Genomic DNA, 23,969 nt, shown 5'->3' on the forward strand with positions numbered 1-23,969 from the left:
CTAAGTGACGAGCACAAGGATCCACTACAAGTCAGTGGCATCCCACGGAATAATAACAAGATGACGTGACTCCCTGTATCCTGCTTTCACCAGAAGTGACCACTTCCTTTTACAACCAATACAGTGTTCATGTTCCTCGGCTATACCCAGCAATGTGGTTTCTGAACACCTAGGAAACTGACAATAGCATTGTGGTTGCGTGAAACCCACTGGAAATATCTCATGGATTTTTCAAACTCTGTTACCTAGAAATGGAGGACACAGAACCAAAAATTCATTGTTAAAGAAGAGCACTCTTGGTAGACGTTGAATCTTAGCTCTAACACTAAGGCTTTGGTTCTAAGTTGGAGCCAAACCCAGAAGAGACGTAGTAAACGGAAGCAAATAAGATGTGGTTAAGTGCCTCTGAGAAGAGTTTTTGCAAGCTTGCTCTGTCCGGTCTGACCCTGAGCACTAGGGCTAGCCTCCAGCAAGACTCAAAGGCTTAGACAAACCTGCACTAGTTCCACATTACCGTTGGACTTGCCTTCCTAAAACATAAATGTGGAGTTTTCAAACAGCTATTAGGGTGGAAACGTAATCTGCAGTCAGGCACCAATTTCTCACCCCACATGTGAATGGGGAGGAGCTTTGTCCAACACGGAGGAACCCACGTTACCTGTCTGACAGGGCTCTGCTGTCGTTGGAGTTGCTGTGGTCGGGGACTCTCCTGGCAAAATATACAAAGGAAATAACATGAAGAGGTTGGTCACTCTGTTCTGTGAGGAGTAGTCTAGGACGACTCTTGAACAGTTTCCTCTTGGACTTTAAATGATCATGTGATCAGGAGAAATGTGATTCGACCAACACTGAGCGCAATCTCAAAACGTAATAGCTCTTAAAACGCCTCACGATAAACAGACGGAATGTGTCTTTACCACCTGCCCCCCAACTCCACCCCCAGTCCTCCTCTGTGAGTAGAGAGAAGGATTTATTCTCAGCCACAGTCTCCTAGCAGATTAACCTGTGCTGCTTATTGTGTGGGGCGGAGTGGTCTCCGAAGCAGGGCTTGTTCCTTGCACTGTTGTAGACTCTAACGAGATGATCACAGCATTGGTTGGTGAGGGCCAGGAACCCAGCGTGAGGTTCAGTAACATACACGGTGGGAACTGGGGACCCTTCTCCAAAATGAACCGTTCTGCCTCCCAGATGTTACGTTCTTTGAAACCTCATCTGCACCCAGCCACCGAGTTCACAGCCCACCAGGAAATGTCCAGGAGATTGAGGAAGCACTGAGAGATCCATCTTACCTGGTGGACTGGTGCCTACTGTAGTTGGACTTGAAGTCGTTGAGGTGTCTACTGGAAAAAGATACAAAGACATTCACGTTGAGAGGCTGTTCATGCTGTTCTATGAAAAGTTCTATAGGATAACTCTTGAACAGTTTCCTCTTGGACTGGAAATGATCATGTGATCAGGAGAAATGTGATTCGAGAAACACTGAGCGCATTTCATATCTCAAAATGCAATAGCTCTAATAACGCCTCACGATAAACAGACGGAACGTGTCTTTAACCCCCCCCCCGGCCTCCTCTGTGAGTAGACAGAAGGATTTATTCGCAGCCACAGTCTTGTAGTTTTCCCACGATAGCTTATGCCCATATAAATTTTTTTGTCTCTAAGATGCCTCAAGGACTCCTTGTTGTTTTTGCTGATACAGACTAACACAGCAACTCTTCTGATTCCTGAATGTCTGAAACCTGTGAAAGTCAGGTATGCGTACCCTTGATGTAACTGAGATAGAATCATGTTGAGGGTAAGGTTGATTAAACCATGGTGCATATTGCCTTTTTAATATTGGTTGGAGATGGATGTTAAACTTAGTGCTGGAGTTTTTTTGACAATGTTTTAGACAATCTGAAAGAAAGGAACTTTTTCCCCCTTCATGTATCTCCTTCCATTCTCTTCTGGTTTTTTGTGCACAGCTGTGTCTTGGTGCAACCTAATTGCCACTAAAAGTTGTTTTGTCTTCTTTTTTCTAAGTTTGATCACAATATTTTTCTGATAGGGATTGTCTCTTAGAACGTATGCATACAGAACAAAATTAGGGCCTGTAAATGCTACTGCAATATAAATAATTGTTAGACACAGTAAATAACATTTGAAAATTAAGTTCCCAAAGTCAAGCACTGTAAAGTTAGGAAAATGCTGGAATGTAGACTGCCTCTGCCACCTTGCTTCAGACCCCTTTTGTGTAATCATTCTCATTAGACCTGGACTGTCATAAATATAAAGGGAAGGGTAACCACCTTTCTGCATACAGTGCTATAAAATCCCTCCTGGCCAGAGGCAAAGTCCTTTTACCTGTAAAGGGTTAAGAAGCTAAGATAACCTCGCTGGCACCTGCCCAAAATGACCAATGAGGAGACAAGATAGTTTAAAATCTGGAGGAGGGGGGAAACAAAGGGTCTGTCTGTCTGTGTGATGCTTTTTGCAGGGAACAGAAAAGGAAGGGAGTCTTAGAATTTAGTAAGTTATCTAGCTAGAGATGCGTAAGATTTCTGTTTTGTTTAAATGGCTGGTAAATAAGTTGTGCTGAATGGAATGTATATTCCTGTATTTGTGTCTTTTTGTAACTTAAGGTTTTGCCAAGAGGGATTCTCTGTGTTTTGAATCTAATTACTCTGTAAGGTATTCACCATCCTGATTACAGAGGTGTTTCTTTAACTTTTTCTTAAATTAAAATTCTTATTTAAGAACCTGATTGCTTTTTCCTTGTTTTTAAGATCCAAGGGTTTGGGTCTGTGTTCACGTATGCAAATTGGTGAGGATTTTTATCAAGCCTTCCCCAGGAAAGAGGGTGTAGGGCTTGGGGGGATATTTTGGGCGGAAGAAGTCTCCAAGTGGGCTTTTTCCCTGTTCTTTATTTAACACGCTTGGTGGTGGCAGTATGAGGTCCAAGGACAAAAGGTAAAATTTTGTACCTTGGGGAAGTTTTAACCTAAGTTGGTAAGAATAAGCTTAGGGGGTCTTTCATGCAGGTCCCCACATCTGTATCCTAGGTTCAGAGTGGGGAAGGAATCTTGACATGAACAAATAAAGAATTTTTTTTATTCCCTGGAAATTCCAAAAAAATCAAAAAATATTTTGTTTCTGACTGAACTGAAAACGACTTAAAAAAAAATTCAGCAAATCGGAAAGCAGAAAAAAATTGAGTCAAAACAAAGCAAAACATTTTGGCAACTTTGAAACAAAGAGAAAAGGTGTCAAGCTTACACAGAGCTCTTCTTCAGGTACGGGAAACTCACTCAGAATGTTCCTGCAAATGTCAAGGTGGCAGCTCAAATGCTTGGCTCTCTTTCCAACACACGCTGGTCGAATAAAAGATATGACCTCATCCACCTTGTCTCTCTAATTTCCTCGGATCGAGATGGCTACAACAACACTGCTAGTCGCCTGGATCCTTTCTAAGCTTTGGGACGTATTCTGCCCTCCCATTCACACGGAGTAAGAGCAGAGGAGCTGTGCAGAACCTGAGGATCGGCGTGACATGCCAATTAATTGCAGATCTTTAAGGAGTCATTTATATCAGAGAAATTCACCTGAACTTGGCGACGGAGGTGGTGTGGTTGTCCCTACAGAAGGGGTAGAGGTGGTTGATGTGGTGCTCACAGTTGTTGGAGGTACATCTCCTACAAGGAGACAATGTCATAGAAATGTTCTGTAATTCACCTGTTCTTGTTCCAAACAAAGGAAACACTGACCATGATCACCAAGTAGCCCTGTCCATAAAAACAGAAACTCTGACATGATGCGCTGTACCTGGGCAATATCCGTTTATTAGAGATACATCATCCACTGCTACGTCACTGCGGAAATCTTCACCCCGCTGTCCCTCCAGGAGGATCTAGGGGAAGGGGAAGTTGCCAGAGTTAGTTTCTTTCATACCCATTTGTTCTTCATTAAAGCCCTATCATCGTAAGAGTCAAGGCAAATGATTTCACCTACCTGCATATTTCCTCCGCTATACACAGTGACTTCTGCCAAGTTCCACCTATCGCCCTTATTTCCTGTCTCTGACCAGACCAGATGTGGTGCTGCATCCTCAGCGACATAAACTCTCAGTGCCATTGTGCGAGCCACTCCGTACATGTGATACCAGAAGCGGAAACAATGGGGTCCATTGGCACTGCACACAGGACTCTGCAAGTGAGCCACAGCTCCAGAGCTGGCCTCGCTCGCTTGCAAGTAGATGAAGTAACCATCTGAAACAAACAGTGTGTTACGAAGGAATGTACAAGCTATAGGACATGACAAACAATGACAACACTCCTAAGAGCATAAACATCACAGCCGACATTCGATCCTTAATGGAACACAAGTGATATAGAATTCTGTTGCCAGTGTTTCTACGGGAAGCACACACAATTCCAGGAGAGACTCCAAACAGTGCTCTCAGCTCCTTCCTTTCCATTTATTTATCCAGTCATCTAGGTTTGTTGCTTTGCAGGCCACAGGGAGATGTTTTGTTGTGGTTGCAAGAGCCGGTTTCGGCTAAATAAGATATCCGGTCTCTTCCAATGAGGAAAGTCACTGATTTTTTGTGATATAATACTTTCACCCTGGATACCATTCATCCTCTAGTAATCCAAGGCTTGTTGATCTTAATGGGAGTCTTCTCCTTGACCTCCGTGGGCTCTGGATCTGCCCCGAGAGGCCTGGACTCTGTATTTGACCCAAAGGCCCTTCCAGCCTGCTCCTGAATTCCTTTCCTACTAACCACGTCATTACGCAAGAGAGCTAGGTGGAGGCTGCAGTCCCTACCTCCTGTCGTGTGGTCGTACGAGGGTCCCGTGTTTGGCGAGGAGGTTGGCCCCCGGTGTCGTTTCCAGTCCAAGCTGTCAGAGACTGACTGTGTCCAGTCACAGAAGTCAGTGTCAAATGAACAGGACATGTTACAAGGAGCTGGAGGAATTGGAAAAGGAACAGGAGAGAGGTGATATTTCCTGTGACGATCCCAAAGGAGGCTTCTCCCTCCTGTCTCCCAACGCTAGCTCCCGGAGCAGGAACTTCCTACGCACCTGTCACGTCTGCGGTAGCGAATGACTTTCTCCCTCAGACTACAGACATTTTAAAATATAGCATTTGCCAAGTGGAAAGAGTTATGGCTAACATGCCAGTACAAACATGCCAGGAAAAGCAGCACTCCGAAGAAAGCTGCGGTCAGAGAGGAAACTTTGGAAAAACACTGGTAAAGGGCTTTTCTTGCTCCCCTGTGGCTACAGCCAGTGTACTGGTATTAGAGATGTTCTTATCTGCACAAATAAGATGGCACCTTCTACCGTGCAACTCCCGCTTTGTGATTGCACTGTAGGAACAGTGACTAAATGCTCCTCCCCACAAATGCTGTGGGTGTACAATTTGGCACATAGGCATCTACTGATACCGGCTGAAATTTACCGCAGATAGTGTCCGCCGTCCATTCCCCAAGAGAGACTCCTGCCTCTGCACAGGCTGCCGCATACGATTCCAGATCATTGCAGAGCTGCTCAGAGCTTCCTCCTGTGGCACACTGGTCGTAGACACAGCTCTCAAGGTACAGGTGGGGTGGCACCGCAGAATGGCAGGGTGCGAATGGGCCGTCGCGGTGCGTTAGGATTCCACACCGCTCCTCGGCTGCCAGCTGCTCGGAGGGAGTGCACGTTACCGGTGGCAGGATCGTTGTATTACACCTAGAGAACACAAAGGAACACAAGCTTACGCAGGCCTGGGGATCTGAAAGTACACAATTCTCTTTAAAAATTGAGAGTAAATATGCGTCCGTTGCCAGAAATGCTCAAATCCAACCTGAGGCACCTCTCCAAGGACTGCAAATCATCCACCAACATGAATACAAAGTAAAGGGCACGTTATCACATGTGGAGTTTGAAATCCTGAGACCTTTATTCACTTTCTAGTCTGTTATTCTTTAGGCCAGTGGTCCTCAGGCTGTGGGTCTTGCTCCCCGAGGGGGGCGCACAGGAACCTTTGAGGAGGCCCAGGGAGGCCCAGACCAGCCCCCATGGGGCGCGGGGAAGTAGCGCCACCCAGTCCTGCTCCGGCCCCAGCTACTCCAGCCCTGCTCCCCGGCCCCAGCTGCAGGTCCGGCCCCGACCTCGCACACTGGATCCCAGCTCCGCTCCTGGCCGCGGCCCCTGGCTTCAGGCATCCACCTGCCGGCCCCACTCCCAGCCGAGGCTCCAGCTGCAGCACCAGCCCCGCTCCCAACCGTTGCTCCCAGGGAGTCATGGACCAGGAAAAGGGGAGGCATGGACAAAAACGTTTGGGGACCACTGCTTGAGGCTGAGGATGTGTCCCATTGCCTTTCAGAACAAGAGGATGGAGAAGCCCTGTTAGTGATTCCGCAGTTCAGGGTCTCTTTTAAAATGGGCCATACCTTCCTATTTCTCTCTAAAAGTTGGGCGCCTTCCGGGGGAGTATTGAGGCCCTTTGTATTCTCTTTGCACCTTGGGTTTGGCTTCTCTTAGTTTATGCACGGAAAAGGTTTGAAATTTGACTTTGGATGAAATGTCTCCTTGCTACACAGACTATCCGGCATCCATGACCTCCCTTAAAAGACATTGTGTAGCTCCAGGAGACAAACAGGTAGGAAAGGGAACGAGGACATGAGCCACTCGCTGCCCTGGAGAGCAACACTGCTGAAGTACCAGGAGCTAAGGAGAGAGAGATTCCTGGGGATGGGCAGCACAGCTGCCCTGCTGCCACCCAGGGGCCCAGTCTTGCAGGGTGGGGGTGCTGCTGCAGGGAGTGCGTAGGGCCCAAGCGGTGATGTTAGGGACTCGGGCCCTGTGCAGACAGGCTGCCATGTCATGCAGAGCCGTGTCCCTGGCAGGTTCTGCTGCGGGAGGGGCTGCTCCCACCTACACCGGCCCGAGCAACAGGGGCAGGTCGGCTCGAGTGCTCGCTCTGCCCGGAGGGGACAGTTTGGTCCGGAGACTTGATCTAGTCCTCTTTGAAATAGGACCGTCAGCCCGTGGCAGACTAGTGCAGGGTAGACTCACACCCTGGCTTGTGCAAAGTAATTCTTCATGGGGACAAGCCCTCTGTCAGAATCAATATTGCTACTCTCATTCGCAGGAGAAAAGGAAAATAGGACGTCCTCTCGCAGGGGAAAAGCGGAATAACCTGAGTGGAGTCAGGATGGAAATAACATTTCCTTTGCACTGGGTCTAGGAGACAGCCCATCTAGAAGTCGCTTCTGCGTATAAATAGGTAACATAATTGGTAATGTCAACGTGTGCATTTAGTCTTGCTAATGCCAGACTGAACCTAGATCAACAGTCTCACTTTCCAGTGCGCTGTCTACCTAGGGACTGTTAATCAACAATGACTCACGGCCACTCATCGTCAGGCACCCTCCAGCTGGCTCCAAATTCATTGGCGTCTGCCACCACGACCCCATCAGGTCTCGTGAAGTCGTCCTGCTGGGTCCCGGTGTACGTCCCGCACAATCCGCACAGCCGCCCTTTGTACTTCTCAGTCACTCTTACAAAGAGCTCGTGGTCCCCATTGAACTGCAGCTGGACGCCCAGGGTGGTAGTAATTTGTACGTAGCGTCCGATGAGTGAAACGGTCACTCCAGGGAGAGGAGTTTCAGGGGGAGAGGCCAGGGCACCATTAATCTGAATGGGAAAGAAGGACAGAAGGAAAAGTGTATGTTCTCCACTGTCACGTTCCCAAAGACCCTTGCTTTTTCATATCTTGCATATAGTGCAGAATGAAGAAAAATATTCTGGGGCACAGACTTTTCCAGACATGGCATTTGTAAAGTGTAAACAAAAACCATCTGTAGAACACGTCTTGGCTTTTAAAAAGCACTGGAATTTATGGAAATATTTGCCACATCCAAACCACGCAAGCCCCCTTGCATTTTCGGGGCTCTTCTCTGCACCCTCTCCCCTTTCGGTAAAGTCCTTTTAAAAGGTGAGCACCGGAACTGGTGTCCGCAGTACTCTGTTATCATCCTCAAGAATGCCGCACGCACAGGTAAAATCACCTGCCGGCTTCAACTCACTACTTCCCTGTGTGCGTGTACCCAAAACTACATTTTCTCTGAGTGGGCCCCGCTTACCAGGATCCAGACGGCTCTGTATGACTGCCCTGTCCTCATCATTATTTTAGTACGTCCTCAGTCTTTGTGTCATCCACCATTTGAATCACAGCTATCAACTTATATTTGCTTTCAAATCATTGATAGAAATACTGATTAGTGCCCGTTTTAGAACTGATCCCCGCAGAACCCCAATAGATGTAGCCCCAAAGGACGACGATTCCCCACATCATTACCAGGGTCACACCACTTGTCATTTTTAACTCTTGACACAACTTTCTCACTCTTCCAGTCTTCTGGGAGGTCCCTGGTTGTCCGAGATTTATTAAAAATCAACCTCAGTGGGCCAGAGATCTCCCCCAGCCATTCGAGAACTCTTGGGTGCAAGTGATCACGGCCGGCTGATTTTAAAATGTTTACTCCCAACACATGCTCTTTTACACCTTCTCTAGTTATGAATGGCCTGGAAAGAAAGTCATTATTCTCAGGCACTATAAATCTCCAATCGCTTAACTTCACTAATCACTGGGAGGCGAGAATGAATTTTTATGCGGACTGTACAGACAGGTGCACTGAGAAACAGAGAGGGTAAGCGGGTCACCCAAGCTCACCCAAGTAATGAGGACTCTTGCTCTTAATTCAAGTCACTAGACAGTATTTGCTGACATGGATTCCAAGATCTCAAGGGGCCTATTTCTTGTAACGCATTGAGAGTTTAAGAAAGACTATAGGCTGGTTAAAGCAGATTCACATGACATAAAAAGCACACAACGGAATACATTCCGGATGAAGATGAGATAGGCGCTTACGTAGACCATCCTGTTCTTCCTGAGGGCAATGTGGACGCCATCCAGGGTGAGAGCGACGGAGTTAATGGCTGTCCAGCTGGGGCTGCCCCGGTGTTCATTTCGGGTGGTAACCCTAAAACTGCCAGAGGAGTTATCGCAGGTCTCCACCACGGTGTAGTTGCAGGCACCCTGGAAGTGGTGAAGTTTCCCATCAAAGGTGGTGTAATGTGGGTCACCGTAGATGTGGCACGTCGCGGTGCCGGCGGGATAACATCCCCGCAGGCCATTTTGAATCTTGCAGATCTCATCTGGACCACAAGACAGCTCACTGCACGTCATGATGCCGTTTCCAAGACACTCACAACGGCTCGTGCAGTTCTCCGTCACAACGCGCTCTCCTTCCTGCCGGGAGACACACACAAGAAATGCATGAACGGATGCCATTAAAGAGGGTGATGCTGGCAGATCAGTTCCCCACCCAGGGCGCTGAGGTCCGTGGTTTCACTCACACTGTAGTATATGTCCTGGAACACACAGCCACACTTGGCTTCTGGCACACAGGCGCTTCCGCTGAGCACGAATCCAGAATTACACGCGCAGCCCTCGACACAGGGCTTGCTGCAGTTCTCGGGGGCGAGGCGGTCCAGACATGTGGCAGGGCAGGCAGTCATACAAGGCTCGTAGTGGCTGTTGGGAGCAGAGCAGGTGGGAGCTGAAAGGGTAACGAGGGGAAGAGAATTAAGATCGACAAAGCCCCCTTGGAAACACGCCCCACAGGGAGACAGACGTGGTGACAAGGGTTCTTCACAACCACGTAAGGTCAATAAAGAACAAATTTGTTTGCTGAACAAGGACTGGATGCTCCAGATTTGCTACTCACCGCAGAAGGTGGCATTTCTCCAGGGGGGGAGCGTCACCCCGGCTTCCTGACACGCATCCGCGTAGGTCGCCAGAGCGCTACACAGGAGCTCCTCACTCCCATTCAGCGCACAGAGGTCATAGACGCAGCTCTCAAAGATGCTCTCAGGATTGATCACGGAGTGGCAGACCGCAAAGGGGCCAGGCCTCTGGGTTATCATGCCACAGAATCTGTCTGTTCTGTAGAGGTTCTCCTGGTCTGCAGGGCAGGGGTCTGGTGGTGGGATGCCACCGCAAGGGGGATCGTCGTCCATGACACGCCAGCTGTTTCCCAGCTCATTAGAGTTCTTGGCTTGCTGCCCATCGGGCATCATATAGTCATCCTGTCTCCGACCGTTAAAGTTACCGCACATGCCACAGGTCCTGTTGAAATAGGTGGTGGGCACCTTCACTTCCACCGAGTGATCGGTGTCATAGGAAACCCTCAGTCTGAAATCTGTCTCTAGGGTAACGTATCGTCCGCTCCTTCTCACTCTGATTGACCCACCAGCTGCGCTGACAGGAAGGGTCATTAGCACCTCATTGACCTAATGGGAAACGGAAGGAAAAGTACCACGTGATTTCCACAGCGTGAGGCCCTAGGACACTTGTAAGGGAGAAATTAGCAATGAAATTGACTCATTCTCTGCAAATAATTACTATGTGAAATAGTAACATGCATTTCCGGATTGTTTTTCTCTCGGCGCAAGTTGTCCAGATGTAACACCCAAACCCCAGGAAGGCTCCTGCTGCCCGCTGCAGACGGTCCCTTTAGACCGTCTTGATATAAAGTTTGAAAGATCAGGAGTCACGGATTCCCCTTCATGGGATCACAGAATCATAGAATATCAGGCTTGGAAGGGACCTCAGGAGGTCATCTAGTCCAACCCCCTGCTCAAAGCAGGACCAATCCCCAACTAAATCATCCCAGCCGGGGCTTTTTTTAAGCCTGACCTTAAAAACCTCTCAGGAAGGAGATTCCACCACCTCCCTAGGTAACCCATTCCAGTGCTTCACCGCCCTCCTAGCGCAAATGGTTTTCCTAATATCCAACCTAAACCTCCCCCACTGCAACTTGAGACCATTACTCCTTGTTCTGTCATCTGCTACTACGGAGAACACTCTAGATCCATCCTCTTTGGAACCCCCTTTCGGGTAGTTGAAAGCAGCTATCAAATCCCCCCTCATTCTTCTCTTCTGCAGACTAAACAATCCCAGTTCCCTCAGCCTCTCCTCATAAGTCATGTGCTCCAGCCCCCCAGCCATCTTTGTTGCCCTCCGCTGGACTCTTTCCAATTTTTCCACATCCTTCTTGTAGTGTGGGGCCCAAAACTGGACACAGTACTCCAGATGAGGCCTCACCAATGCCGAATAGAGGGGAACGATCAAGTCCCTCGATCTGCTGGCAATGCTCCTACTTACACAGCCCAAAATGCCGTTTGCCTTTTTGGCAACCAGGGCACACTCTTGACTCATATTCAACAGAGGAGAGTGAGAAACGGTCACCTTTACAGAAGGACACAGAGCAAAGCTCACTCCCCATCTGGAATCCGCCTACTGAGGAAATGCTCCTTACCAGCACTTGGCTTGGACGGTTTCTGAGAATTTCTATGTGTTGTCCATAAACCTCCACCAGGACTTTCTGCACATAGGACACCGTGGGCTTCCCTCGATGCTCGTTCTTGGCTTCTACATTGAAATAAGGCAGAGAGCTGGAGTTGGCGCACACTTTGGCCAGCGTGTAGGTGCAGATCCCCATGAAGTGGTGAGTCTCTCTGTCAAACGTGTTGTAATGAGGGTCGTTGTGGACGCGGCAGATCCCGTAAGTCTCAGGGTAGCAGCCAGGTTTTCCGTTCTGAACCCCACAGTAATGATCGGCTGGGCAGGCTGCGTTCGAGCACGTTACTTTGCTCCCCTGAGAGGGACATCTGCATTTAGAGGAGCAGGTGTCATCGGTCCAGAATTCAGAGCCAACAGGGTAGTGTTTGCCATTGTGCCAACACCCGCACTGACTGCTGGGGACACAGCCGTCGTTGTAGAGAAGATAGCCACTGTCGCACACGCATCCTTCCACACACGGCAGGCTGCAGCTGGCAGGAGCCATCGGGTTGACACAGGTAGCAGGGCAGGCTGCCGTGCATGCTTCATAGTGACTGTTGCGTGGACAGTCAATGGCTGGAGAAAACAAAAGCTCTGTCATAGATCAGAAAGTATTACACTAATCAATTCTCTTTGCTACCTGTTCACCGGTAATTATTTCATACGCAGTGCGATGATACGCCAGCTTCAGTTCTACTTAGTTACGGTATCAGCCGCACCAATTGATGCCAGGTTAGTTTCTCGGAAACGGAAACTCCCAAGGTTCTACTGCAACTGCAGAAGAGCACGATGCACAATGAAACCTAAAACAATGCCTCAGCCCGTGCAATGCTTTCACGTTGTCCTGGTTCCAAACAATTTCTTTTCTTGAGCTATGAAAGCCATTCCAAACACGCGCACGAAACTCGCAGTGGAAAATCTCTCGTTTGCTTGTACTTACGGCAGAAGGTAGCATTCCTCCAGGCATCTATCTCAGCTCCCCTTGACCGACAGGCATCTGCATAAGACTGCAGACTCTTGCAGAGGGAGTCGGGATCCATTTGCAATTCACACTGGTCATAAACGCAGCTGCTGAAGTAAATGGTAGGATCTAGCACCCCGTGGCACTTTTTAAATGGGCCGTTCACATCTGTCAGGAGACCACAGAAAGCACTGCTGGCAATGATTTGCTTATCACTCTCGTCGCAGACTGGGTCATGGCCTGTTCCTGGAGGACAACTGAGAGAAAAGAGAGAAGCCCTTGGTTTGTTGCGTGGCTTTCCCTTGACATTTGATATTTCTCAGACAATTCCAGATCTGCCCTGAGAGCTACGAACCTGCTGTGGTTGGAGACCTGCCAGCTGTTGCCAAGGCTGGTAGAGTCTGGCTCCAGCACCCCATCTGGATTCAGAAAGTCGTCCGCTGCGTTCCCGTTGTAGTTCCCACACATCCCACAAACCTTCTCTTTAAAGGAGCTCGGAAGGGTCACTTCCACTCGATGGTTCCCATCAAACTTCACGGTCAACCCAAAGTCTGTGCTGACCATGACGTAAAGCCCACTGGGGGAGATTTGCACACCCGGCGATGGTGCAAAGGGGATGATAATCTCTCCCTTTCCATTTACCTAGACATGAAGAAGGCAAGCCCTGCACGTAAATAAATGATCTTCCACGGTCCTTCTCAACAAGCCACTCAGCCCCCGTCCCTGCACCTACCTTCACGACTCCCCCCTTCTCTAGTGTTATCCTGAGGCCATGAACATCAACATCCACATATTGAACATAGGACACGCGTGTGTTGCCTCCTCTGCGCTCATTCGCTGCTTCCACATTGAAGTAGGGCAGCGTGCTGTTCCCATCACACAGTTTGGACAGGGTGTAGGCGCAGGTCCCCATGAAATGATGGGTTTGTTTATCAAAGGTATAGTAGTGAGGGTCCCCTGCTACCACACAAGACTCTGGGGGGCAAAGCACAATAAATCACAGCTTTACTTCAATCACTTCCACAATGGCTTCTGGTCCTGTTAGAGTCGGACAACCTGGTTTGGAAACATTCGTTCCAGGCCTGAGCTGTTCACCGGCCGCCACCCATCACGCTTAGAATACTTCCTACTGCACCTGCTTCCCGGGTTTCCTGATAGGAATTAGCCTGTTCACCAAAGAGACAAGGTGGGGGAGGTGATCTCTTTTACTGGGCCAACTTCCGTTGCTGAGAGAGACAAGGTGTCAAGCTTACACAGAGCTCTTCTTCAGGTACGGGAAACTCACTCAGAATGTTCCTGCAAATGTCAAGGTGGCAGCTCAAATGCTTGGCTCTCTTTCCAACACACGCTGGTCGAATAAAAGATATGACCTCATCCACCTTGTCTCTCTAATTTCCTCGGATCGAGATGGCTACAACAACACTGCTAGTCGCCTGGATCCTTTCTAAGCTTTGGGACGTATTCTGCCCTCCCATTCACACGGAGTAAGAGCAGAAGAGCTGTGCAGAACCTGAGGATCGGCGTGACATGCCAATTAATTGCAGATCTTTAAGGAGTCATTTATATCAGAGAAATTCACCTGAACTTGGCGACGGAGGTGGTGTGGTTGTCCCTACAGAAGGGGTAGAGGTGGTTGATGTGGTGCTCACAGTTGTTGGAGGTACATCTCCTACAAGGAGACAATGTCATAGAAATGTTCTGTAATTCACCTGTTCTTGTTCCAAACAAAGGAAACACTGACCATGATCACCAAGTAGCCCTGTCCATAAAAACAGAAACTCTGACATGATGCGCTGTACCTGGGCAATATCCGTTTATTAGAGATACATCATCCACTGCTACGTCACTGCGGAAATCTTCACCCCGCTGTCCCTCCAGGAGGATCTAGGGGAAGGGGAAGTTGCCAGAGTTAGTTTCTTTCATACCCATTTGTTCTTCATTAAAGCCCTATCATCGTGAGAGTCAAGGCAAATGATTTCACCTACCTGCATATTTCCTCCGCTATACACAGTGACTTCTGCCAAGTTCCACCTATCGCCCTTATTTCCTGTCTCTGACCAGACCAGACGTGGTGCTGCATCCTCAGCGACATAAACTCTCAGTGCCATTGTGCGAGCCACTCCGTACATGTGATACCAGAAGCGGAAACAATGGGGTCCATTGGCACTGCACACAGGACTCTGCAAGTGAGCCACAGCTCCAGAGCTGGCCTCGCTCGCTTGCAAGTAGATGAAGTAACCATCTGAAACAAACAGTGTGTTACGAAGGAATGTACAAGCTATAGGACATGACAAACAATGACAACACTCCTAAGAGCATAAACATCACAGCCGACATTCGATCCTTAATGGAACACAAGTGATATAGAATTCTGTTGCCAGTGTTTCTACGGGAAGCACACACAATTCCAGGAGAGACTCCAAACAGTGCTCTCAGCTCCTTCCTTTCCATTTATTTATCCAGTCATCTAGGTTTGTTGCTTTGCAGGCCACAGGGAGATGTTTTGTTGTGGTTGCAAGAGCCGGTTTCGGCTAAATAAGATATCCGGTCTCTTCCAATGAGGAAAGTCACTGATTTTTTGTGATATAATACTTTCACCCTGGATACCATTCATCCTCTAGTAATCCAAGGCTTGTTGATCTTAATGGGAGTCTTCTCCTTGACCTCCGTGGGCTCTGGATCTGCCCCGAGAGGCCTGGACTCTGTATTTGACCCAAAGGCCCTTCCAGCCTGCTCCTGAATTCCTTTCCTACTAACCACGTCATTACGCAAGAGAGCTAGGTGGAGGCTGCAGTCCCTACCTCCTGTCGTGTGGTCGTACGAGGGTCCCGTGTTTGGCGAGGAGGTTGGCCCCCGGTGTCGTTTCCAGTCCAAGCTGTCAGAGACTGACTGTGTCCAGTCACAGAAGTCAGTGTCAAATGAACAGGACATGTTACAAGGAGCTGGAGGAATTGGAAAAGGAACAGGAGAGAGGTGATATTTCCTGTGACGATCCCAAAGGAGGCTTCTCCCTCCTGTCTCCCAACGCTAGCTCCCGGAGCAGGAACTTCCTACGCACCTGTCACGTCTGCGGTAGCGAATGACTTTCTCCCTCAGCCTACAGACATTTTAAAATATAGCATTTGCCAAGTGGAAAGAGTTATGGCTAACATGCCAGTACAAACATGCCAGGAAAAGCAGCACTCCGAAGAAAGCTGCGGTCAGAGAGGAAACTTTGGAAAAACACTGGTAAAGGGCTTTTCTTGCTCCCCTGTGGCTACAGCCAGTGTACTGGTATTAGAGATGTTCTTATCTGCACAAATAAGATGGCACCTTCTACCGTGCAACTCCCGCTTTGTGATTGCACTGTAGGAACAGTGACTAAATGCTCCTCCCCACAAATGCTGTGGGTGTACAATTTGGCACATAGGCATCTACTGATACCAGCTGAAATTTACCGCAGATAGTGTCCGCCGTCCATTCCCCAAGAGAGACTCCTGCCTCTGCACAGGCTGCCGCATACGATTCCAGATCATTGCAGAGCTGCTCAGAGCTTCCTCCTGTGGCACACTGGTCGTAGACACAGCTCTCAAGGTACAGGTGGGGTGGCACCGCAGAATGGCAGGGTGCGAATGGGCCGTCGCGGTGCGTTAGGATTCCACACCGCTCCTCGGCTGCCAGCTGCTCGGAGGGAGTGCACGTTACCGGTGGCAGGATCGTTGTATTACACCTAGAGAACACAAAGGAACACAAGCTTACGCAGGCCTGGGGATCTGAAAGTACACAATTCTCTTTAAAAATTGAGAGTAAATATGCGTCCGTTGCCAGAAATGCTCAAATCCAACCTGAGGCACCTCTCCAAGGACTGCAAATCATCCACCAACATGAATACAAAGTAAAGGGCACGTTATCACATGTGGAGTTTGAAATCCTGAGACCTTTATTCACTTTCTAGTCTGTTATTCTTTAGGCCAGTGGTCCTCAGGCTGTGGGTCTTGCTCCCCGAGGGGGGCGCACAGGAACCTTTGAGGAGGCCCAGGGAGGCCCAGACCAGCCCCCATGGGGCGCGGGGAAGTAGCGCCACCCAGTCCTGCTCCGGCCCCAGCTACTCCAGCCCTGCTCCCCGGCCTCAGCTGCAGGTCCGGCCCCGACCTCGCACACTGGATCCCAGCTCCGCTCCTGGCCGCGGCCCCTGGCTTCAGGCATCCACCTGCCGGCCCCACTCCCAGCCGAGGCTCCAGCTGCAGCACCAGCCCCGCTCCCAACCGTTGCTCCCAGGGAGTCATGGACCAGGAAAAGGGGAGGCATGGACAAAAACGTTTGGGGACCACTGCTTGAGGCTGAGGATGTGTCCCATTGCCTTTCAGAACAAGAGGATGGAGAAGCCCTGTTAGTGATTCCGCAGTTCAGGGTCTCTTTTAAAATGGGCCATACCTTCCTATTTCTCTCTAAAAGTTGGGCGCCTTCCGGGGGAGTATTGAGGCCCTTTGTATTCTCTTTGCACCTTGGGTTTGGCTTCTCTTAGTTTATGCACGGAAAAGGTTTGAAATTTGACTTTGGATGAAATGTCTCCTTGCTACACAGACTATCCGGCATCCATGACCTCCCTTAAAAGACATTGTGTAGCTCCAGGAGACAAACAGGTAGGAAAGGGAACGAGGACATGAGCCACTCGCTGCCCTGGAGAGCAACACTGCTGAAGTACCAGGAGCTAAGGAGAGAGAGATTCCTGGGGATGGGCAGCACAGCTGCCCTGCTGCCACCCAGGGGCCCAGTCTTGCAGGGTGGGGGTGCTGCTGCAGGGAGTGCGTAGGGCCCAAGCGGTGATGTTAGGGACTCGGGCCCTGTGCAGACAGGCTGCCATGTCATGCAGAGCCGCGTCCCTGGCAGGTTCTGCTGCGGGAGGGGCTGCTCCCACCTACACCGGCCCGAGCAACAGGGGCAGGTCGGCTCGAGTGCTCGCTCTGCCCGGAGGGGACAGTTTGGTCCGGAGACTTGATCTAGTCCTCTTTGAAATAGGACCGTCAGCCCGTGGCAGACTAGTGCAGGGTAGACTCACACCCTGGCTTGTGCAAAGTAATTCTTCATGGGGACAAGCCCTCTGTCAGAATCAATATTGCTACTCTCATTCGCAGGAGAAAAGGAAAATAGGACGTCCTCTCGCAGGGGAAAAGCGGAATAACCTGAGTGGAGTCAGGATGGAAATAACATTTCTTTTGCACTGGGTCTAGGAGACAGCCCATCTAGAAGTCGCTTCTGCGTATAAATAGGTAACATAATTGGTAATGTCAACGTGTGCATTTAGTCTTGCTAATGCCAGACTGAACCTAGATCAACAGTCTCACTTTCCAGTGCGCTGTCTACCTAGGGACTGTTAATCAACAATGACTCACGGCCACTCATCGTCAGGCACCCTCCAGCTGGCTCCAAATTCATTGGCGTCTGCCACCACGACCCCATCAGGTCTCGTGAAGTCGTCCTGCTGGGTCCCGGTGTACGTCCCGCACAATCCGCACAGCCGCCCTTTGTACTTCTCAGTCACTCTTACAAAGAGCTCGTGGTCCCCATTGAACTGCAGCTGGACGCCCAGGGTGGTAGTAATTTGTACGTAGCGTCCGATGAGTGAAACGGTCACTCCAGGGAGAGGAGTTTCAGGGGGAGAGGCCAGGGCACCATTAATCTGAATGGGAAAGAAGGACAGAAGGAAAAGTGTATGTTCTCCACTGTCACGTTCCCAAAGACCCTTGCTTTTTCATATCTTGCATATAGTGCAGAATGAAGAAAAATATTCTGGGGCACAGACTTTTCCAGACATGGCATTTGTAAAGTGTAAACAAAAACCATCTGTAGAACACGTCTTGGCTTTTAAAAAGCACTGGAATTTATGGAAATATTTGCCACATCCAAACCACGCAAGCCCCCTTGCATTTTCGGGGCTCTTCTCTGCACCCTCTCCCCTTTCGGTAAAGTCCTTTTAAAAGGTGAGCACTGGAACTGGTGTCCGCAGTACTCTGTTATCAGCCTTAAGAATGCCGCACGCACAGGTAAAATCACCTGCCGGCTTCAACTCACTACTTCCCTGTGTGCGTGTACCCAAAACTACATTTTCTCTGAGTGGGCCCCGCTTACCAGGATCCAGACGGCTCTGTATGACTGCCCTGTCCTCATCATTATTTTAGTACGTCCTCAGTCTTTGTGTCATCCACCATTTGAATCACAGCTATCAACTTATATTTGCTTTCAAATCATTGATAGAAATACTGATTAGTGCCCGTTTTAGAACTGATCCCCGCAGAACCCCAATAGATGTAGCCCCAAAGGACGACGATTCCCCACATCATTACCAGGGTCACACCACTTGTCATTTTTAACTCTTGACACAACTTTCTCACTCTTCCAGTCTTCTGGGAGGTCCCTGGTTGTCCGAGATTTATTAAAAATCAACCTCAGTGGGCCAGAGATCTCCCCCAGCCATTCGAGAACTCTTGGGTGCAAGTGATCACGGCCGGCTGATTTTAAAATGTTTACTCCCAACACATGCTCTTTTACACCTTCTCTAGTTATGAATGGCCTGGAAAGAAAGTCATTATTCTCAGGCACTATAAATCTCCAATCGCTTAACTTCACTAATCACTGGGAGGCGAGAATGAATTTTTATGCGGACTGTACAGACAGGTGCACTGAGAAACAGAGAGGGTAAGCGGGTCACCCAAGCTCACCCAAGTAATGAGGACTCTTGCTCTTAATTCAAGTCACTAGACAGTATTTGCTGACATGGATTCCAAGATCTCAAGGGGCCTATTTCTTGTAATGCATTGAGAGTTTAAGAAAGACTATAGGCTGGTTAAAGCAGATTCACATGACATAAAAAGCACACAACGGAATACACTCCGGATGAAGATGAGATAGGCGCTTACGTAGACCATCCTGTTCTTCCTGAGGGCAATGTGGACGCCATCCAGGGTGAGAGCGACGGAGTTAATGGCTGTCCAGCTGGGGCTGCCCCGGTGTTCATTTCGGGTGGTAACCCTAAAACTGCCAGAGGAGTTATCGCAGGTCTCCACCACGGTGTAGTTGCAGGCACCCTGGAAGTGGTGAAGTTTCCCATCAAAGGTGGTGTAATGTGGGTCACCGTAGATGTGGCACGTCGCGGTGCCGGCGGGATAACATCCCCGCAGGCCATTTTGAATCTTGCAGATCTCATCTGGACCACAAGACAGCTCACTGCACGTCATGATGCCGTTTCCAAGACACTCACAACGGCTCGTGCAGTTCTCCGTCACAACGCGCTCTCCTTCCTGCCGGGAGACACACACAAGAAATGCATGAACGGATGCCATTAAAGAGGGTGATGCTGGCAGATCAGTTCCCCACCCAGGGCGCTGAGGTCCGTGGTTTCACTCACACTGTAGTATATGTCCTGGAACACACAGCCACACTTGGCTTCTGGCACACAGGCGCTTCCGCTGAGCACGAATCCAGAATTACACGCGCAGCCCTCGACACAGGGCTTGCTGCAGTTCTCGGGGGCGAGGCGGTCCAGACATGTGGCAGGGCAGGCAGTCATACAAGGCTCGTAGTGGCTGTTGGGAGCAGAGCAGGTGGGAGCTGAAAGGGTAACGAGGGGAAGAGAATTAAGATCGACAAAGCCCCCTTGGAAACACGCCCCACAGGGAGACAGACGTGGTGACAAGGGTTCTTCACAACCACGTAAGGTCAATAAAGAACAAATTTGTTTGCTGAACAAGGACTGGATGCTCCAGATTTGCTACTCACCGCAGAAGGTGGCATTTCTCCAGGGGGGGAGCGTCACCCCGGCTTCCTGACACGCATCCGCGTAGGTCGCCAGAGCGCTACACAGGAGCTCCTCACTCCCATTCAGCGCACAGAGGTCATAGACGCAGCTCTCAAAGATGCTCTCAGGATTGATCACGGAGTGGCAGACCGCAAAGGGGCCAGGCCTCTGGGTTATCATGCCACAGAATCTGTCTGTTCTGTAGAGGTTCTCCTGGTCTGCAGGGCAGGGGTCTGGTGGTGGGATGCCACCGCAAGGGGGATCGTCGTCCATGACACGCCAGCTGTTTCCCAGCTCATTAGAGTTCTTGGCTTGCTGCCCATCGGGCATCATATAGTCATCCTGTCTCCGACCGTTAAAGTTACCGCACATGCCACAGGTCCTGTTGAAATAGGTGGTGGGCACCTTCACTTCCACCGAGTGATCGGTGTCATAGGAAACCCTCAGTCTGAAATCTGTCTCTAGGGTAACGTATCGTCCGCTCCTTCTCACTCTGATTGACCCACCAGCTGCGCTGACAGGAAGGGTCATTAGCACCTCATTGACCTAATGGGAAACGGAAGGAAAAGTACCACGTGATTTCCACAGCGTGAGGCCCTAGGACACTTGTAAGGGAGAAATTAGCAATGAAATTGACTCATTCTCTGCAAATAATTACTATGTGAAATAGTAACATGCATTTCCGGATTGTTTTTCTCTCGGCGCAAGTTGTCCAGATGTAACACCCAAACCCCAGGAAGGCTCCTGCTGCCCGCTGCAGACGGTCCCTTTAGACCGTCTTGATATAAAGTTTGAAAGATCAGGAGTCACGGATTCCCCTTCATGGGATCACAGAATCATAGAATATCAGGCTTGGAAGGGACCTCAGGAGGTCATCTAGTCCAACCCCCTGCTCAAAGCAGGACCAATCCCCAACTAAATCATCCCAGCCGGGGCTTTTTTTAAGCCTGACCTTAAAAACCTCTCAGGAAGGAGATTCCACCACCTCCCTAGGTAACCCATTCCAGTGCTTCACCGCCCTCCTAGCGCAAATGGTTTTCCTAATATCCAACCTAAACCTCCCCCACTGCAACTTGAGACCATTACTCCTTGTTCTGTCATCTGCTACTACGGAGAACACTCTAGATCCATCCTCTTTGGAACCCCCTTTCGGGTAGTTGAAAGCAGCTATCAAATCCCCCCTCATTCTTCTCTTCTGCAGACTAAACAATCCCAGTTCCCTCAGCCTCTCCTCATAAGTCATGTGCTCCAGCCCCCCAGCCATCTTTGTTGCCCTCCGCTGGACTCTTTCCAATTTTTCCACATCCTTCTTGTAGTGTGGGGCCCAAAACTGGACACAGTACTCCAGATGAGGCCTCACCAATGCCGAATAGAGGGGAACGATCAAGTCCCTCGATCTGCTGGCAATGCTCCTACTTACACAGCCCAAAATGCCGTTTGCCTTTTTGGCAACCAGGGCACACTCTTGACTCATATTCAACAGAGGAGAGTGAGAAACGGTCACCTTTACAGAAGGACACAGAGCAAAGCTCACTCCCCATCTGGAATCCGCCTACTGAGGAAATGCTCCTTACCAGCACTTGGCTTGGACGGTTTCTGAGAATTTCTATGTGTTGTCCATAAACCTCCACCAGGACTTTCTGCACATAGGACACCGTGGGCTTCCCTCGATGCTCGTTCTTGGCTTCTACATTGAAATAAGGCAGAGAGCTGGAGTTGGCGCACACTTTGGCCAGCGTGTAGGTGCAGATCCCCATGAAGTGGTGAGTCTCTCTGTCAAACGTGTTGTAATGAGGGTCGTTGTGGACGCGGCAGATCCCGTAAGTCTCAGGGTAGCAGCCAGGTTTTCCGTTCTGAACCCCACAGTAATGATCGGCTGGGCAGGCTGCGTTCGAGCACGTTACTTTGCTCCCCTGAGAGGGACATCTGCATTTAGAGGAGCAGGTGTCATCGGTCCAGAATTCAGAGCCAACAGGGTAGTGTTTGCCATTGTGCCAACACCCGCACTGACTGCTGGGGACACAGCCGTCGTTGTAGAGAAGATAGCCACTGTCGCACACGCATCCTTCCACACACGGCAGGCTGCAGCTGGCAGGAGCCATCGGGTTGACACAGGTAGCAGGGCAGGCTGCCGTGCATGCTTCATAGTGACTGTTGCGTGGACAGTCAATGGCTGGAGAAAACAAAAGCTCTGTCATAGATCAGAAAGTATTACACTAATCAATTCTCTTTGCTACCTGTTCACCGGTAATTATTTCATACGCAGTGCGATGATACGCCAGCTTCAGTTCTACTTAGTTACGGTATCAGCCGCACCAATTGATGCCAGGTTAGTTTCTCGGAAACGGAAACTCCCAAGGTTCTACTGCAACTGCAGAAGAGCACGATGCACAATGAAACCTAAAACAATGCCTCAGCCCGTGCAATGCTTTCACGTTGTCCTGGTTCCAAACAATTTCTTTTCTTGAGCTATGAAAGCCATTCCAAACACGCGCACGAAACTCGCAGTGGAAAATCTCTCGTTTGCTTGTACTTACGGCAGAAGGTAGCATTCCTCCAGGCATCTATCTCAGCTCCCCTTGACCGACAGGCATCTGCATAAGACTGCAGACTCTTGCAGAGGGAGTCGGGATCCATTTGCAATTCACACTGGTCATAAACGCAGCTGCTGAAGTAAATGGTAGGATCTAGCACCCCGTGGCACTTTTTAAATGGGCCGTTCACATCTGTCAGGAGACCACAGAAAGCACTGCTGGCAATGATTTGCTTATCACTCTCGTCGCAGACTGGGTCATGGCCTGTTCCTGGAGGACAACTGAGAGAAAAGAGAGAAGCCCTTGGTTTGTTGCGTGGCTTTCCCTTGACATTTGATATTTCTCAGACAATTCCAGATCTGCCCTGAGAGCTACGAACCTGCTGTGGTTGGAGACCTGCCAGCTGTTGCCAAGGCTGGTAGAGTCTGGCTCCAGCACCCCATCTGGATTCAGAAAGTCGTCCGCTGCGTTCCCGTTGTAGTTCCCACACATCCCACAAACCTTCTCTTTAAAGGAGCTCGGAAGGGTCACTTCCACTCGATGGTTCCCATCAAACTTCACGGTCAACCCAAAGTCTGTGCTGACCATGACGTAAAGCCCACTGGGGGAGATTTGCACACCCGGCGATGGTGCAAAGGGGATGATAATCTCTCCCTTTCCATTTACCTAGACATGAAGAAGGCAAGCCCTGCACGTAAATAAATGATCTTCCACGGTCCTTCTCAACAAGCCACTCAGCCCCCGTCCCTGCACCTACCTTCACGACTCCCCCCTTCTCTAGTGTTATCCTGAGGCCATGAACATCAACATCCACATATTGAACATAGGACACGCGTGTGTTGCCTCCTCTGCGCTCATTCGCTGCTTCCACATTGAAGTAGGGCAGCGTGCTGTTCCCATCACACAGTTTGGACAGGGTGTAGGCGCAGGTCCCCGTGAAATGATGGGTTTGTTTATCAAAGGTATAGTAGTGAGGGTCCCCTGCTACCACACAAGACTCTGGGGGGCAAAGCACAATAAATCACAGCTTTACTTCAATCACTTCCACAATGGCTTCTGGTCCTGTTAGAGTCGGACAACCTGGTTTGGAAACATTCGTTCCAGGCCTGAGCTGTTCACCGGCCGCCACCCATCACGCTTAGAATACTTCCTACTGCACCTGCTTCCCGGGTTTCCTGATAGGAATTAGCCTGTTCACCAAAGAGACAAGGTGGGGGAGGTGATCTCTTTTACTGGGCCAACTTCCGTTGCTGAGAGAGACAAGGTGTCAAGCTTACACAGAGCTCTTCTTCAGGTACGGGAAACTCACTCAGAATGTTCCTGCAAA

At 49.8% G+C, this 23,969-nt stretch overlaps 3 protein-coding genes and 1 long non-coding RNA gene across 4 annotated transcripts in view; all 4 read right to left on the reverse strand.

The window, feature by feature from the left end:
• LOC125642702 (IgGFc-binding protein-like) overlaps window positions 1-4,110 on the reverse strand; it is a 124,790-nt gene extending 120,680 nt beyond the window's left edge. Inside the window, exons 1-5 of the mRNA XM_075132642.1 lie at window positions 3,988-4,110; window positions 3,802-3,886; window positions 3,582-3,671; window positions 1,290-1,340; window positions 659-709 (exon numbers count right to left, since the gene is read on the reverse strand). Of these exons, the coding sequence (XP_074988743.1) occupies window positions 659-709; window positions 1,290-1,340; window positions 3,582-3,671; window positions 3,802-3,886; window positions 3,988-4,110 (400 nt within the window). The remainder of the gene's footprint in view (window positions 1-658; window positions 710-1,289; window positions 1,341-3,581; window positions 3,672-3,801; window positions 3,887-3,987) is intronic.
• A 1,252-nt stretch (window positions 4,111-5,362) lies between these two features.
• Window positions 5,363-12,898, reverse strand: LOC142073258 (IgGFc-binding protein-like). Its single transcript, XM_075132643.1, has 8 exons — window positions 12,690-12,898; window positions 12,314-12,591; window positions 11,351-11,949; window positions 9,758-10,322; window positions 9,387-9,589; window positions 8,899-9,279; window positions 7,375-7,661; window positions 5,363-5,711 (listed from the first exon to the last, which is right to left on the reverse strand). The coding sequence occupies exons 1-8, from the start codon at window positions 12,896-12,898 to the stop codon at window positions 5,363-5,365; spliced, it is 2,871 nt and encodes a 956-aa protein (XP_074988744.1).
• Window positions 12,899-13,205: 307 nt separating this feature from the next.
• On the reverse strand, window positions 13,206-14,201 carry LOC142073150 (uncharacterized). Its single transcript, XR_012669831.1, has 3 exons — window positions 14,134-14,201; window positions 13,914-14,003; window positions 13,206-13,309 (listed from the first exon to the last, which is right to left on the reverse strand). It is a non-coding gene; the product is annotated as an uncharacterized LOC142073150 (long non-coding RNA).
• Window positions 14,202-15,694: 1,493 nt separating this feature from the next.
• LOC142073259 (IgGFc-binding protein-like) lies at window positions 15,695-23,230 on the reverse strand. The gene is made up of 8 exons (XM_075132644.1): window positions 23,022-23,230; window positions 22,646-22,923; window positions 21,683-22,281; window positions 20,090-20,654; window positions 19,719-19,921; window positions 19,231-19,611; window positions 17,707-17,993; window positions 15,695-16,043 (listed from the first exon to the last, which is right to left on the reverse strand). Exons 1-8 carry the CDS (start codon window positions 23,228-23,230, stop codon window positions 15,695-15,697), a joined length of 2,871 nt encoding a protein of 956 aa, XP_074988745.1.
• Between the last annotated feature and the right edge of the window lie 739 nt (window positions 23,231-23,969).

The sequence above is a fragment of the Caretta caretta genome, chromosome 9 (genome assembly GCF_965140235.1).
Source record: "Caretta caretta isolate rCarCar2 chromosome 9, rCarCar1.hap1, whole genome shotgun sequence".
NCBI lineage: Eukaryota > Metazoa > Chordata > Testudines > Cheloniidae > Caretta > Caretta caretta.